At 51.0% G+C, this 16,942-nt stretch overlaps 1 protein-coding gene across 5 annotated transcripts in view; it reads right to left on the bottom strand.

Annotated features, from left to right (window-relative positions):
• Positions 1–10,802: 10,802 nt before the first annotated feature.
• The window catches only part of Anks1a (ankyrin repeat and sterile alpha motif domain containing 1A), a 168,724-nt gene continuing 162,584 nt past the window's right edge, over positions 10,803–16,942 (bottom strand). For 2 of the 5 annotated variants that reach the window (XM_059282302.1, XM_059282303.1), the window contains 4 exons: positions 16,379–16,516; positions 15,097–15,267; positions 14,731–14,829; positions 13,428–14,297 (listed from right to left, as the gene is read on the bottom strand). In XM_059282302.1, the coding sequence (XP_059138285.1) occupies positions 14,178–14,297; positions 14,731–14,829; positions 15,097–15,267; positions 16,379–16,516 (528 nt within the window). In that variant the 3' untranslated portion in view covers positions 13,428–14,177. Of the gene's footprint in view, positions 13,051–13,427; positions 14,298–14,730; positions 14,830–15,096; positions 15,268–16,378; positions 16,517–16,942 lie in introns of those variants that run through there. The other 3 variants (XM_059282298.1, XM_059282301.1, XM_059282300.1) reach the window with 2 other exon arrangements.

Genomic DNA, 16,942 nt, shown 5'->3' with positions numbered 1-16,942 from the left:
CCCATCCAGAGCAGCCGCTGCAGGAAAATGATGGTGGCCACAAGCAGCACCATCAGAGAGCGGGCCCTGGTGGTCTCAGCTCTCTCCCTCAGGTTATCTAGAGTTCAGGCTGGCACAGGTAGTCTGCCCTGGTCCCACCCCCATCCAGTCTTCTGTGGCCTCATCACTAAGTTTAGAGCGTCCACTCCTCGTGACAGAGGCAAGGTGTGCGTGCGTGCGTGCGTTCAGATGCGAGCAGACTCCATCTCTCCTTGCTCTGCCAGTGTGGGTGGTTGTGGTGTGAGTGCCCCTTGTCGTAGACCAACACCAAGTGGGACTCTGTGGGAAAGACCTGGCGTCACACTCACTGTTGGCAACTGGCTCCCATGAGGAAAGTGTCCCATTCAGGTCTGGTCCTTTTGTAACAGATGATGTGGGGATTGACTTGTGTGTGTCCTCTTGAGGACATAAAGAAAAATAATGACCCCTTTCAGAAGCGGGGAAAGCCCACAACACAATTGCAGAGACAACACAAGGTGGTGTCTGAGTTCTGTAGGCCTGGGATGGGCCTCTTTTTTTTTTTTTTTGGTCTTTCAAGACAGGGTTTCTCTGTAGTTTTGGAGCCTGCCCTGGATCTCTCTCTATAGACCAGGCTGGCCTCGAACTCACAGAGATCCACCTGGCTCTGCTTCCCGAGTGCTGGGATTAAAGGTGTGTGCCACCACCGCCCAGCAGGATGTGCTTCCAACTGGCAGCCTTTTTAGATAGGTGACAGTGTGGTCAACAAAGTGACCAGGCATAGATCACTCAAAGTCCTGTCTTGTAACTGTATCGCCTCACTTGGGGTGGCCCAGGAAAAGATATGCTCAGATAAATAGGCTTGGCTGCTTAGAGCTCTGAGTGCAGTTACTTGGTTCAGTTTCCAGAAGTCCACATCTGGGAAGTGCTGGGGGGCTCTGTGACACTGCCTGGGCAGTGGGTTCAGGCGCTGGGCTGATGAGAGCCTTGCTTTATGTCATAATTAAAGTCTGGAGTAACCAACACAGTAGACGTTTTGAAATGTTTTTTCTTGTTCTTCTATGTGGAGGAGACAGGAACCCTATTTTATATTTACATTTATAATTCAGTCTTGCCCATGGGTTTGTGCTGGGGAATAATCCTCTTGTACACTGTCACTCCAACTGGTTTAATAAAATGCTGATTGGTCAGTAGTCAGGCAGGAAGTATAGGTAGGGCGACCAACCAAAGGATGATGGGAAGGAGAAGGACAGAGTCAGGAGTTGCCAGCCAGAAGCAGAGGGAGCAGGAAAAGAGCCTGCCGTTCTAATAAAGGTGGCACTATGTGATAGAGCGTAACTAAGGAATATGGGTTAATTAAAATGTAAGAATTAGCTACTAACAAGCCTGAGCTATCGACCAAGAATTTATAATTCATATGCATCCTCTGAGTCAGTTATTTGGGACCAGGCAGTCAGGACAGGAAAAGCGCCATTTATAGGTTTGAGGACGTTGTTGTTGTTGTTGTTTCAAGACAGGATCTCACTATGTAGTCCTGGGTATCTTGGAACTTACTCAGTAGACCAGGCTGGCCTTGAACTCAGAGAGATCTGCCTGCCTCTGCCTCCCCAGTGCTGGGATTAAAGGTGTATGCTATGCCCCTATGCCTGGCTTGAGGGCATTTTTAATTTTTTGGGTTATATTTTAAGTTGTAATAAATATAAAGTTTTCCATTAGTGATTATAATTTCATTCCTAATGTCATACAAGTATCATGACCTCCCATCCAGTGTCATTACCACAGAAGGAAACTATCAGCTCCCTTTAACCCGGGGAACCATCACTCTGGGGTGTGTGTGTGTGCGCGCGCCCACAGAGGCCAGAAGAGGGCAATGGCTCTCTAGGGGTGGGAGTTACCGGTGGTTGTGAGCTGCCATGTAGTTGCTGGGAACTGAACTTGGGTCCTCTGAAAGAGCAGTAACTGCTCTTAACTACTGAGCCAATGCTCCAGACCCTATAGAAATATTTTATGTAAATAATGTTTATATATAGAAACATGGCATGCTGTTGTTTGGTTGACTTCTTTCACGGAGGGTTTATGTTCTTAAGTTGAAGTCAGTCGTGTCCTGGCTGGCTTTGAACTTGCAGTCGCACCTCAGGCTCCAGAGTGCCCGACTCTGCCCAGCGCTTGGGCATCGTGTTCCCCGCTTCCTTACGGCTGGATCATGACGCCCCTGTGTGGCAGCGCCACATTCTGCCTTGCCGTCCACCAGCTGGCAGCATGTGTGGTCTTTGGTAGTCTTTGTGGACAGGAGCGCTGTGAATGATGTGCCTCTCACTATACTTCATCACCTGATTGCAGTGGCCTCGAACCGACAGCCAGGAGAGCTGCCATCACGTGTAAGGCCATGATTTGGTTTTTGGTTTTGTGGGTTTTTTGTTTTTTTTTTAAGACAGGGTTTCTCTGTGTAGCCCTGGCTGTCCTAGAACTCGCTCCGTAGACCAGGCTGGCCTCGAACTCAGAGATCTGCCTGTCTGTGACTCCCCAGTGCTGAGATTTGAAGGCGTTCCCCACCACCACCCGGCTCCACGTTTAACTCATAAAGGATCTAAAGTTTGTATTGTCTGAGGATTGGATGCTGTGAAACAGGGTTATTCTATTCGCTTGTGTGTGGATACAACGTCCTCAGCGCCACTGTTGGGTTCCCAGTCATGCTGTGGGTACCCTGGTCAAAAGAGAATTCACCGGTGGGTACTGTACTGTAGATGTTGCCCTAGCTCTTTGGAAGACTGAGGCAGGAGAATCACTTAAGGCCAAGGACAGCTTGGGCAATGTATTAAGACCCCATCTCAAAAGAAAATATTGTATAGGTAAGTGTTTATTTTTGGCGTTTCTAGTCCATTGGTCTATATGTTTGTCCTTAAGCCAGTAAACTAATGTTTTAATTACTATAGTTTTGTAATTAACTTTTGAAATTGGGAGGTATGAGTCTTCAATTTATCCTGTTTTCAGGATTGATCATTATTATTATTTTGTTTTTTTTTTTCAAGACATCAGGGTTAATTATTGTGGCTACCTCCTGCATTTTGATACGATTTTTAGTGTTAGCCTGTCCGTTTCTGCTACAGGGAGTTGGGAATATTTTAAATTTTATTTAATTAAAAAATTTATGTACATGGACGTTTTACCTGTATGTATGTATATGGATGCTTACCCTGTATGTATGTATGTACACCATGTGTGTGCAGTGTTGGAGGAGGTGGGAAGAGGACATCAGATCCCTTGGAACTGGGGTCATGGACAGTTGGGAGCCACCATGTGGGTGCTGGGAACTGAACTCAGGACCTCTGAAGAGCAGCCAGTGCTCTTAACGGCAGAGCCGTCTCTCCAGCCCTGGAGGTTTGGATTCCTGAAGGCACTGGGTCTGTCTGGGGAATAATCCATCTCGGCACTATGGTGTCTGCCCATCCATGAACACGAGAGTGTACCTCTGCTTTTTCCAGTCATGTTGGGGACTGAACCTGGGTTTTGTACAGGGCAGTCAAGCACGCTACTACTGAGCTCCGTCCTATCCCTCGAGCCTGTGTGTTCATTCCGGTGTTTTTTTTTTTTCAGTTATGTTTTACCATTTTCAAAGTATGGATGTTGCATGTCCTCGGCTCTGGTTGTCCCGAAGTGTTTCTCCCATAAGTGGAGATTTGTTACTTCTGCTCTGTGGGTGACCTGTAGGGACAGACCTGTTTCCTGTGGCTTTGCTGGAAAAGGTACACCTTCAGGTATGCATGAGAATTCTTTGATAGTTTTCTCTTTTTTTAAGTTTATGGAGTTTATTTATGTATGAGTGCTGTATCTGCATGCATGCTTGCATGACAGAAGAGGGCACCAGATCTCATTACACATGGTTGTGAGCCATCATGTGGTTGCTGGGAACTGAACTCAGGACCTCTGGAAGAGCAGCCAGTGCTCTTAGCCTCTGAGCCATCTCTCCAGCCCCTCTTTGATATTTTACTTCATGGGCTCATGTGGACATCTGGAATAAAGTTTGTTTTCCTTTCCAGTTTTACTGTTTTCTTGCCTAGTTGATCTGGTTAGGACTCGTAGTCCAGTGTTGAGAAGCACTGGGACACAGGCATCCTTTGCTTATTCCTAATGGGGGTTTTTTAGGTTTTTTTTGCTATTGAGTTTGAGTGCTGGCTAGTTTTACATCAACTTGACACTCAGTTGAGATAATGCCTCCACCAGATTGGCCTATGGGTATTTTCTTTTCTCTCTCTCTCTCCTCTCTCCTCTCTCCTCTCTCCTCTCTCCTCCTCTCTCTCTCTCTTTTTTCTTTTCAAGACAGGGTTTCTCTGTAACAGCCCTGGCCATCCTGGAACTCACTCTGTAGACCAGGCTGGCCTTGAACTCACAGAGGCTTCTGCCTCCTGAGTGCTGGGATTAAAGGCGTGTGCCACTGCTGCCCGGCTAGTGGGGCATCTTCTTGATTAATGGTTGGTGTGGTATGCCTGGCTTTGGGTCACTGGTCTGTTACATGTGCCTGTGAATTGTACATAGCATATGAAGCTCTCCCTTCGAGAGCTGTAGCCAGTTCATTTCTGTTACTGGTTACCAGGATTTGAATGATGTTCTCAAAGGCCCATGGTTAATGGCTTGGTGCCCGCTCATGGTACTGCTGAGAGGTCATAGGTCATTAGGGGCATGCCTTGGAGGGCCATGGATGGCTCGCTCCAGCTCATTTTGTAAGACGGTGTGAGGAGTGTCGGCAGAAAGCTGCTGAATCGCTTTCTCCTCAGTTTCTACAGGTTTTGACCACTGTGTTGAACTTTCTGGAAGACGCTGTGTGTGTGGCTTTAAAATTTCTCGATTTTGGTTTCACTGTCCTCTGACATCTTGCTTTGGGCTTGTTTGTACTTCAAGACTCCTCTGTCCCAGTGTGCAGTTAATGCTACAACCCACTCTCCAGCAGCTGCTACTACCTTGCCCCCCAGCTCCCCCCCCACCCCTTGGATCCCCCTACCCCTTGATGCCCCCACTCCCCCCGACCCCCCAGATCCCCCCCCCCTGGCCGATTTTCAGTTCTCTGGAGACTTCTCTCTGCCCTGGCTCATTACCCACTTTATAGGCTGTTCTGACATTTTGGGAGTGAGATTCCCCTGTCAGGCTGAACACATTCTACACAATTTTACATCTTCTGAATTTGTGAAGGCTTGTTTTGTGGCCCCAGAATCCCTTCTCTTTTGGTATGTGGCTCATGGGACACTCAGGACAGGATGCATGTTCTGCCCCTGTTGGAGTATTGGCTTGGGACAGGGAAAGCGTGGTAATTGGTAGAAGTTTTCAGTACCTTGCTTACACCCTCCTTTGATCTGTGGCTGACAAAGGGATGTGGAAGTCTCTAGCCATGTAGCTGTCCTCTAATATTGACAAGAGACTCCAGGGGCCCCTTGCAAATAACAAGCCCACAAGTTTGCACAGCTCACATACGAAATGGATAGGAACTACATACATACATACAATTACATACAACCTACATACATCCTTCTTTGAGCTTTAAACAGTTGTTACATACAATAACCTATTGGTAAATGCTATGTAAATAACTGTAGTGCATTTCCTAGGGAATGGCAAAAGACTGTGTGTTTAGTATAATTTAATAAGGGGTGCAGAGAGGGCTCAGAGGTCGAGAGCACTGTGCTCTTCCAGAGGACTGAGTTCGAGTCCCAGCACCCATACAGTGCTCAAAACCTTTTTAAAACTCCAGTTTCAGGGGATCTGACATCCTCGTCTGTCCTCTGCAGACACCAGGCATGCACATGGTTCACAGACACACATGCAGACAAAATGCTCATACACGTAGATAAACAAATTAAAATTTTTTTCAGGGGCTGGAGAGACAGCTCAATAGTTAAAGGTGCTTGTTGCTCTTCCAGAGGACCTGGGTCTGGCTCCCGGCACCCGTGTTTGGGGGGCTTACAACCATCTGTAACCCCGGACCCAATGCCGCCTTTTGGCCTCTGCAGACACATGGCATTCACCCATCCCCCCACACACACTCTGTCATCCACATGTACGGGAATCAAAATTCAATTCACAATTGTGGGAGCCCACAGCAGATAAGAAGGGAGGGTTCTAACTGTATTATTTTGTATTATTTGCTGTAAATACACAGACCAGGTGGCTGAAACAACAGAAGTTTATTTCTCACTGTTCTGGAGGCAGGGAAAGCATGGCGAAGGCCGGGAAGAGTCTGTGGTGAGGGCTCTTTTCTTTTTTTTTTTTTTTTTTTGGTTTTTCGAGACAGGGTTTCTCTGTGTAGCTTTGCGCCTTTCCTGGGACTCACTTGGTAGTCCAGGCTGGCCTCGAACTCACAGAGATCCGCCTGGCTCTGCCTCCCGAGTGCTGGGATTAAAGGCGTGCGCCACCACCGCCCGGCCGAGGGCTCTTTTCAAGGGTCATAGTTGGCCACCTTCTCTCGTCTCAGGGGACTCTTCCCTTGGTGGGGCGGGAAGGAAAGATGGAGAGAGGCCGTGGTCCAGAGCCATCTTCTATAAAGCACAAAAACCCAGTGATGAGGACTCAGTCGTCTCCTAAAACCCCACCTTACCATAGCTGCCTCATGAAAACGGCACGTGTATCACGTCGGAGGGCTGGATGTCAGCAGAGTCTGGGTGGGGTTCAGTCCTGGGCATTCATGGATGCTTTGTATTTTTTCTTCAGTTTTTATTCCACATGGGTCAGGGTTACACTGGGTGGTTCATACACATTTAATGTCCTTATAATCTTCATGTTGTGACCTTTCATCATTTTGTAATGTGATTCTGTCTTTAATTGGTTCTGAAGTCTACCTTAGGAGTGACTTCCTTTATCTGCATATTTTCTCTACCTGTAGGGTGTTTGTTTTTCGAGACAGAGTTTCTTTGTGTAATCTTGGCTGTCCTAGAACTCGCTCTGTAGACCAGGCTGGCCTTGAACTCAGAGATCCACCTGCCCGTACCTCCTGAGTGCTGGGATTAAAGACGTGCACCACCACAGGACAGCAACCTTTAGGATTATTTATTGTGTAGGTATATATGTAGGCGCACACGTGCTTTCTTGTGAAGAAAGGTCAAAGGACAACTTGTAACAGTCCATTCTCTCCTGGCATTTGGGTTCCAGGGACTGAACCCAGATTGTCAGTCTTGGTGGCAAGAACTTTTATCCCCTGACCCTCCTTAAGTAGCCCCTCTTTTTACTTTGCCTCAAATGCTACTTGATAGGAGTTCCTTGGGGACATATGGTAGACCCATCCATCCTAACCTAACCCAGGCCTGGTGCATGCGCACAGGGCAAGGCCCTTCTATCCAACTGCACTCCTAGCCTTGGCTCACAGTATCTTTGAAAAGGTTGTTGTTTTTTGTTTTGTTTTGTTTTTTTAATGTATGAGTGTTTGCCTCATTTAAGTGTGCCATGTGTATGCAGTGCCCAAGGACTCCAGGAGAGGGTGTTGGATCCCCAAGAGCTGGAGTTTACAGTTGGCTGTGAGCTGCCATATTGGTGCTGGGAACTGAACCTGGGTTTCTGCAAGAGCAGCCAGTGTTCTTAACCATTGAGCCATCTCTCCAGCCTCTCTGGATCCTATTTTAAAATCTGCTCCGCTGATCCTGTATTCCCTTTCTTAGCTGTTTCAAAACAGTGTCAGTATATTGTGTGTATTTGGAATTTAAGACTTCCTCAAGCTGGTCTCAAACTTGATGTGTAGTCGCAAATGGCCTTAAATCCCTGACCCTTGTGCTGGGATTACAGGTGTGTGCTACCACATCTGGCTCATCAGTCTTCTAATTGATATTTGAAAACAATTTACATTTAACATTATTATGGTTGGATATGAAGCATTTCCCAAAAGGTTCTTGTGTCGAAGGCTTGGACCACAGTTTGGGGATTTGATCAAGTTATCTGGAGGTTGACTAAATCATGAGGGGTATGACCTAACCACTGATTACCCCACAGAGTGGTTCATGATTTGATGGTTTTGCTGGGAGGGATTGGGATTTCTGCAGGTGAGGCCTGTGGCTGTAGGAAGCAGGCAACTGGACCAGACCTTCTCCTCGGCCCTTTCCTGGCCGCCATGAAGCAAGCAGCCCTGCTGAAGCACAAGCTTCCCCCTGCTCAGTTCCCCTCAGGCCCGGAGCAGTGGAGCCCACAGCCAGCATAGCAGCATTTCTTTGGAAACCGGCAACCCAAATCTTTCCTCAGGTATTGTCGGAACACAGATGCTGGGCAGGAAAGTGACCATTAGGGAGGAGGTCTGCTGGTGCTTTTCTAGTGACTGGATTTTTCTTTTTCCCCTGCCTCTCAGAGTTATCTGACTTTTGAGATGGTGTCTTGGTGTTGCACAGGCTAGCCCTGAATTTGTGATCCAAGTGCTGGATTACAGGCACTCACTGCCACAATCGGCACTCACCACATTGTAAACCACTTTGATTTTATCTGTAGGGTCTTTCCATAGCTTTTTAAAAAGTGGTTTTGAATTTGTATATAACTTGTCACAGTCATCTTCTTCCAGTTCAAGTAACAGAAACTCTGCCTCCCAGTATTCCCTGTTCTGTACCTGCGTCACTGCCTCTTTGGTGAGCCGGCGGACCTGGAAGAGGTGCTTGGCACTAAGCCTGACGGCCTGAGGTCAATTTCTGGTGACAAAGTTCCTCTGTTTCCTTTCACCCCCAAATGCCCATGTTCTTGTTCATTCCTGAAGAATACTGACGTCTTAAATGAGGTAGGATTGTTGTGGAATATTTGACTTTGCAAAGGTGTGTTGCACTTGTTTAACTGTGTAAAGATGTGTTGCATTTGTTTAACTGTGTAAAGATGTGTTGCATTTGTTTAACTATGTAAAGGTGTGTTGCTGTTTTACCTTGCCTGCCTAAGGCACCTGACTGGCCTAATAAAAAGCTGAACAGCCAGTAATGAGGGAGGAGGTGTAGATGGGACTTCTGGGCAGGGAGAGTAAGGAGGAGGAGGAGGAATTTAGGCTGGGGATGAAAGAAAAAGAGATGAAAGAAAAAGGGAGATGCCAGGGGCCAGACAGACATGGAGGAAGCAGGAAAGTAGGACTTGCAGAATGAAAGAAAGGTAAAAAGCCCCAGGTAAAATGTAAATAACTAGAAACAGTTAAGTTAAAAGAGCTAGTGAGACAAGCCTAAGCTAAGGCTGGGCATTCTAAGTCTCTGTGTCTTTATTTGGGAGCTGCTTGGCTAAATGCATAGGATTCTGGTTTGTCAATTCCTCCCATCCATAGTCTTCTTTTGAGGTGTAGGGTCTTACTCTACTCCAGAAACGTACTGGAACTCACGACACAACCCAGAGTAACCTCAGCTCATCCATGGCACACCTCCTGCCTCAGCTTCCCAAGTTTTGGGATCACACATGTGCCACCGTGTGCAGCTGTGTGGACTGAAGACAAGTCTCGTGTCATTCAAACTGCTTTTCTTGTGGTGGTGCACACCTTTAATCCCAGCACTGGGAGGCAGAGGCAGGCAGATCTCTGAGTTTGAGGCCAGCCTGGTCTACAGAGCGAGTTCCAGGACAGAGAAACCCTGTCTCAAACACCCCCTCCCCCAAAATTATCTTTTCTTCAGAAATCTGACTGTGCCGTACTAGTTAGTATCTTGGCAAGGATTTTTGTGGGCTTATCCGTTTTCAGGTTTGCTCAGCTATCAGCAGGTTTCTGTCTCTTGCCAAAATTGGGATTAAGGCATTTATTTATTTAGCAGTACTTTTCCTTTTCGAAACAGTCCACCAGGCTGGCCCACTCTGCACTCATGACCATCCTGCCCTTGCCTCCTGAAAGCTGGGGCTGTAGGCTTGATCACCGCAGGACTGACAGGGCTTTCCTTCTGGAGTTTGTTAATATTAGTTAAAGCTGTTTAGCTGCTGCCGTTTGCCACTGCCCTGCTAGCAAAGGGATGACATGGCTTCCTTGCAGCCATGTTGGGCAGAAATCCAGATTCCTCCTTTGGCCTCGGCCAACACCTGAGGTGTGTGCTCCTCACTGCTGGGTGGGAGCACTCCCTGGTCCTCAGGAAGAGCCTGATGCTGTTGGGGCATCGCACAGCCTGGAGTGGACAGCCAGGCTCCCCCGTGGCAATTGGCTAAAGTAGAGCACAGGCTAGAACTGTCTTCCTTTTGAGGCTGCTGCTTCCCTGGTGCTCATCTAGAAGGCTTTTGCTTGCCTTTTTTCCTGTCCGGTGGGTGTCTCCATTGTTAATTTACCCCTGGTTTAAACGGCACTAGAAAAGGGAAGCAGATGTTCCCTGTTACTTGTGACAACTATTATCAAGCCATCCTTTGTTCTATGTGGTACAAACATTAATTCCAGTTGTTCCTTTTTATGAATGGTTGCATTCTGCTATGCAGAGATGTTTGGTTTTATATACAGCTGAGCACATGAAAATGAATCCAGAGTTTTACAGCATGCTTGAAAGGGCTTTTCACAGCAAGACCCTGTGATAGAGGCTCTGGGCATGTTCGGCACTAACCTGTAGCCCAGCCAGGCGGGTGGGGCGGTTCTTTCAGCGTTAGAGAGACCCTCAGTGGACATCTGTGGGTGAGCCTGGCCGAAGGTGGCTCATCTGTGGCCTGCATCCCTTCTCTGTTCAGTCCTGTCCCTAAGGATCCTGATTCAGACAGGGTTGACTGTTAGGGCTACCTTGGCATCTACCTGCTGAAGACCACTAGACACAATTCTCAACTGTTATCCATGTGTCCCTGACCTGCAGTGGCATCTAGCCTGTGTCCACACACAACACCAGAAGAGAAGCTTTCGGATTCAGAGACTCCAAAGCTAAGGCTGGTTTCCACGCTCTCCTTTATTAGCTCAGTCTGTCCTAAGCTGTACAGCTATGACAATAACAAACGGAGCTGGAAGCCCAGGATATGCACACTCTGTAGTGAGGTCAGTCTATGCTGTTGCACAGGTTGGTTACGTTTGGTACCACAAGGTGTTTATAATTCAAACAAAATCAGACAGATTAACAATTTTATGTACAGTAAAACAAAAGGGAAGTCATTCAAGTATCAAAATATGGAAACAAAGATTAAATAACATTTTTCTTACAGTCCAGTCCCACTGTCCGCCATGAGCAACAACTCCCGTGACCTGCAGTATAGGCCCCGGCACCTCATGAGCTGACTGTGAAACATCTTGACGATTGCAGCCATGCCTTCTGAGTGCTCAAACCCGAGGCTTCTCGAGAACTCCCTAACAGGCAACCTCAGAGGCAGAGCCCAAAGTACCCCGTTGGGATGCAGAGCCTGCTGGTCGGGGCCTCCTGCTCAGGGCAGCTGGCTAGCCGAGAGGCACACAGGGCAGCCTGTGGCCACGGCAGTGAGGACACTGGGCACATTTTACCACCCTCATCGGAATGGCTCCTTCACAGCCAGGCACAGCCTTGGTTTTGTCAGAGGACACGACCCTTCCACTTGGCACCTGTCCTGAAAGGGAGAGACCCACCCCGAGGAGTAGAAGAGGAATTTCTTGAATGTCCCAAAACCAGTCTTGAAACGAGACCCAGAGCAGCCAAGCCAAAGACTCTCTGGTAGGAACACCCTGAATAAATAAGACACAGCAGCGTCCAGGGAAGAAGTGCCCGCCTGTGATTTTAGAACAGAGTGCAGCTTGAACTTCTCGTAGTGTCTACAGTGTCCCCAGGCTCTGCACCCACCACTGAGCTCACCGCTGGGAGCAGGAAGGGGTTCAGCACACCCGGTCCAGGAACCAAGGGGAGCTTTCGAGGGCTGAGAGCGCGAGGCAGGGAAAGGAAGTACTTCCGCCAGGACCGAGCAGTGGAGGAGCACTGGCTTCTTCCCAGAGAGGAGCTGTACCTCAGCACACAGCAGACAGAAAGCCCCAGGTCTGGCAGAAGTCAACCCTGCTTCCCACTGACCAGCCACAAGGTGAAGGTGCCCAGGAGCACTCCACACACATGCCCAGAACTGCCGTTCACAGACCGCTCAAGCCTGGCCCACTGTCCCCAGGACCAGAATGAGCTGCCAGGAAAGCCTGAAGCCAGCTACTGTCCCCATGGGCTCAGTGCATCTCTTCCGTTTTGCTCTCTACTCCAGAAACCCTGGGGAGCGGCCGGCCTGACTTGGTCCCTTCCCTAGCACTCTGCTCCTCATTGCTCCTTAAGCCCAGGAGGAGGACCACCACCCAAGTCACTTTAAAAAGCAAAGCAAGCTGCAGAGGAGGTTAAGGAACACCAGCCTGTCCTTAAGACCACAGTCGGGAAGTAGGACTGTCACCTGACCTAGCCCTTTCCACGTCTGGAACAGATGTGTCCAGCGACAGAGGATAAACCGTCAAAAGCACTAGCGTGAGGTTGGACAGACAAGTCCCAAGCTGGCAAGCTGGAGTCTTAGCTGACATTCCCGTTAATGCTCCAAACAAAGCCACTTCTCCTTCTGACATGGCAGCCGCGGCCTGTCAACAACACGGGACAGCTGCCTCGGGCAGTGCTAATGTGGACAGGAGAGTACCAAGGAGTTCCCCACACCAGAAACTACTTGCTCATCCCCATTTGGAACCCCAGAAGCTTCTGCTCTGGCCCAAGTGCCATCGGCCCTGCCCAGCTCTAAAGCAGCTGGGGACCAAACACTGAGGTCTCAACTCTGGCCAAGCCACTCCCAGGCTGAGACCCCACCCTGAAGGCAGGGGCTGTACAGACCAGGCTTCTGCCAGTCTTCCTCTGTCTTCTTGACTGGCAGCTTCACCCAGAAGCTGGAGCCAAGTGTTAAAAAATTGTTAAAAAAGATTGCTTTTTCCTATTAAAAACACATGTCCTGGACAGGCCACTCTTGGGCCACCCAAAGTTATGGTCCCCTCGGCTAGATGCTTGGTGTCTTCTCTGCCTCCATGGCTGGGTTTGTTCTGCAGGTGGTGGCAGGCCCAGGCCAAGCAGCGGAAAGGAGGTCGTACGGCGGGGCTGGGCCTGGGTCTTCAGCGCTGCCGGTGAGGCTCTCGGTGCTGGGGCACAGGAACCTGTGCTCCCCACGTCCGCGTTTCCGCAGCACAGTGTGGCTGGCTCCTCAGTGGCTCAGCTTGGCAGAAGCAAACAACGGGGGGAGGAAAGAGTTAACCAAAGAGCCTGCGCAAAGTGGAGGAAAGTGGAGGAAACAACGGGAAGGGCAGAGCAGAACAAAAGGTCCCTGCCTCCCCTGCGCCCCTCCACAGCCTACAGCCCACGCTGCTCCTGGCCCATCTGCTCAGGAAGGCACACGGAAAGGCAGGCAGTCGAAGCGGGTCGCCCTGGTGGACCGCCCGGGTGCTGACTGACTCCCTCTTCCACTGTACTACACTGCTGGCACCACGCCACAGCAACCAGGTCTTCTGTCTCCTGCCATCTAGACTGGTCTTCCCACTCCAAGATCCAGCTCCATGATGCTAGCTGCTGGGGACGGCTGGATGACGGTGTCTCAGGTCCCCACCACGTAGGGAGTGTGAGAATGTTGCCAGACACCAGAGAAGCTGCTCAGTCTCCGCCTGTGCGGGCACCCCGCTGTGAGAAGGAAGGCGGCGCACTGTGTGCAGGGCACACCTCGGTGAGCTGGACTCCGGAACCAGGCCCACAGCACAGAGGGGGCCGGGCACACACGGGTCCCTCAGGAGCCCACTGTTTGGATGTGCCAGGGCACGGCTGGTACCAACCTTGGCCCTTACGGAAAGTCTGTCCCTGGTGAAGCCACGTCACGGGGCCTGACCAGGTGAGAAAGCAGCACCTGAGAGCGGCCGTGTGCAGGACATCCCGGCACCGGGTACTCACAGTGGTGGGTGGCTCAGGAAAGGTGAAAACTGGTAGCTTTTGGCATCCAGCTGTGACCCAGGAGAGGACAGGACAGGAGAGCAACCTCGGAGGGGGCTATTGGGGTCCCGCTAGAAGCTACCCCCACCCCTCGGCTCACAGTGCCTGTTGCAGACTTTGGGAGCCTCAGAGCCCCTCTGGTGCCCCCTTCAAAGGCAAGTCACCCCCCAGCTGTCCTCAGCCCAAAGGGAGGATTCACAGTGTTGGGTGGTGTAAGCAGTGTTGAGTGGAGGAGTGTCTAGAACTGCTGCCGGGAGAGCAGGTCCCACGGAGGTGGGGCCTTGGTGGCGGCAGCTGGAAGGAGAGTCGAGACAGCAGAAGGGTCGGGTGGTAAAGGCACAGTGGGGTAGTGGAGACAGGGTGGCCTTAGAAGATAGTGGTCTCGTACTTGGTGCTGAGGCTCCGCTGAGAGTCTGGCTTTGGGTCCACAATCCAGGAAACACTAGCGTGGGATGGGGCCTCCTGGTCCGAATCAGGCGGTTCCAGCTGCAAACAAGGAGACAGCGTTAGGACTCAGAGTGGCCTCGCAAAGCAGGACCCGCACACCTGCCCCTCCTTGAAGGTGAAGGATGGACACCTCCAGGAACTCTTGGGGACTACTCAGAGGATCCTTGCCCCACTGGAGTTCACACTCGGAGCTCCAGTCGCGTGGGCAGGAAGGGGCGAATGCTCAGCAGCCCCAGCCCTTGGGTCCCTCTAGTGGGCAGAGAGCTCAGCCTGAGGAAGAGCACTGCACTCCTCCCGGACCTTTGCAGAAGGCGACACAGGGCAGAGACAAAGGGCAGAGCACACAGGGAGGGAGGGGGTCTCCAGAAAGGAAAAGAGTGTCACACAGGCAGAGCACGAGGCCACCAGGACAGGAGACAGTTCACGGGCACTGCAGAGCGCCTGACACACACAGAGCGGGAGGCAGAAAGACCTTGACTCCAGGACTAACAGACGGCAGCGGAAGGTAGGAAGGACGGTGGGTGGTGCAGGTGTGACAGTGACAACAGCCAGTGTCGGGGGGCATCGGCACCTGGGGCGCAGAGCAAAGCAGACAGACGGGGGTCACTGGGGCTGGCCGCGGCCATGCACGGCAGCCCCAGGACCATCTTGCCCTGGGTTGGGCCTGACAAGGGAAGACAATGCCCTCTCCTGCCCGAGGAACCCAGGGCTGCAGGGGAGGGGGCTAACGGACAGGGCTGCTTTCCTGGGGCAACTGCCAAGGAGTGAGAAGACACTTGGTGTGCCCAGCTCCACCCGGGCCCTGGGGGTGCCTTGTGGGTGGGGGGAGGGCACATACCGCAGACTTCCTCACGCCGACCCGAGGCTTAGGCACCGGTTTGGAAGATTTTGTCTCAATCATCGCAGCTGCAGAGGCCCCCATGGTCCTGGACTTCTGGGCCTGGAGGGCCAGCTGATAGGCTACCTCAAATGCCTGCCCCAGGGTCAGGATGATCTCATAGGTGAGGTTCTGGGAAGAAGCAGAGTGCCTGCTGAGCAGTGCAGATTCCTGCAGACCCCACACTCCTCACAGGGAATAGGAAACTTTCTCTTTTTGAAAACACAAATTTAAGCCCGGCAGTGGTGACACACGCCTTTAATCCTAGCACCCAGAGGCAAGGACTTTAATCTCAGGAGGCAGAGGCAGGCGGATCTCTGTGAGTTCGAGGCCAGCCTGGTCTACAGAGTAAGTTCCAGGACAGGCACCAAAATTACACAGAGAAACCCTGTCTTGAAAAAACAAAACCAACCACACACCCAATCAATGTGTTCCAGAGTGGTTTCCAGTGAGACATTTTAGCACATTTAGTTTCCTTAGGCTTCAACCACCAGGTGACTGCAAAACCACCTGCAGCCCATCCCTAGCGTCTCAGGGACTAGGCCCTCTCCCAGGCTTCTCTGGCTTGCCAGCTAGCCACAGTCTCTTCCCAAGGTGGAGCGCTAGTGATCGGAGGTGCATAAAGTGTAGAGTGTGCCCTCAACCCCACGGGCCTAGAAACCCCGTGGTCCACTGGACTGTGCTTTATGCAGCAGTGGGTTAGGAGCAGGTGTGCCTCCATGAGCCACAGGTGAGGAGCTGCGAGCTAATACCACGTAATCTTCAGTACAGCCCAGAAGGGGAACGGGTAACATTTCTAGATCTCCAAGCTACCAGAGATAAAACTGGGCATCTGATGCCACAGTCCAGGGCTGCAAAGACTTCCTGCAGCATCTGTGTGGAGGAAGCCCCAGAGAGCTGGACACAGGAGACTTCCTGCAGGGTGAGCAGGAGAAAGGAGAATCAAGGTCAGAGTGTACTGCTACCGGGAGCTGGGGCAGTGGGTTGACCAAGGACCTGTCCCTCCCAGGAAACTACAAAACCAAGCTGTCACTGACAGCCGGGCCTAGGGTGCTTCTGTCTGAGCTGCTGCTCATGGCCGTGAAAAAGACTGCACTGCATACCACTGGGCTTTCTTCATAGCCAATCCACTGCCAGCTAGGGCTAGGCCAGCACCAACGCCCATCCGATGATAGGCCCTCCATGGCCACGGTCATTTCTGCCTTCTCAGGACAGGGCCTGCTGTTGCCACGGGGACACTCACCACGTCCACTGTGCTGAATACGTGGCAGTAGTGGTGGCCAGTCTGCAGGTCCTTGGTAATGTAGGCAAATGTACATAGGTCCTCCGGGTCCTGGGCAGCGCAAGAAATGTTCCGGATCTCATGCTCAGCAATGACATTCTGCCAGGAAAAATGTGTTCTGGAACTCACAGTTCCCCCAGGGCATGACTCTAGGATTGCCACCCTAGCCTTCTACTAGCCTGGAACTCCAGACCCTCCCCTCTCTTTCCTCACTCCTGACCATGGCCAACAGGCAGCAAAATGTTCCCAGCGCACACTCCACCTATCCCCTACAGGAGGGCAAAGAGCGCTCTCAGGAGGTGGATCCCGGAGCAGTCGGTGGGTCACTGAAGGAACCACTGAGGCCAGGCTGAGGATGAGAAAAGCAACTGTCACTACAGCTGAGACAAACTGGATGCTAGGACAAGGACCGGCAAACCGGAAGGAAGAGTCCCGGGAACCTGACAGTGAGGTGCCTCTGCCCACTGCTGCCCTTTGGACAGGAAGTGCTTCAGAGACTCATGTACTGGACACTTGTTCCCCAGC

This window comes from Peromyscus eremicus, chromosome 16_21 (assembly GCF_949786415.1).
Source record: "Peromyscus eremicus chromosome 16_21, PerEre_H2_v1, whole genome shotgun sequence".
Lineage (NCBI taxonomy): Eukaryota > Metazoa > Chordata > Mammalia > Rodentia > Cricetidae > Peromyscus > Peromyscus eremicus.
The sequence above is the reverse complement of the archived record's forward strand: the minus strand, read 5'-3'. Positions and strand labels throughout refer to the sequence as shown.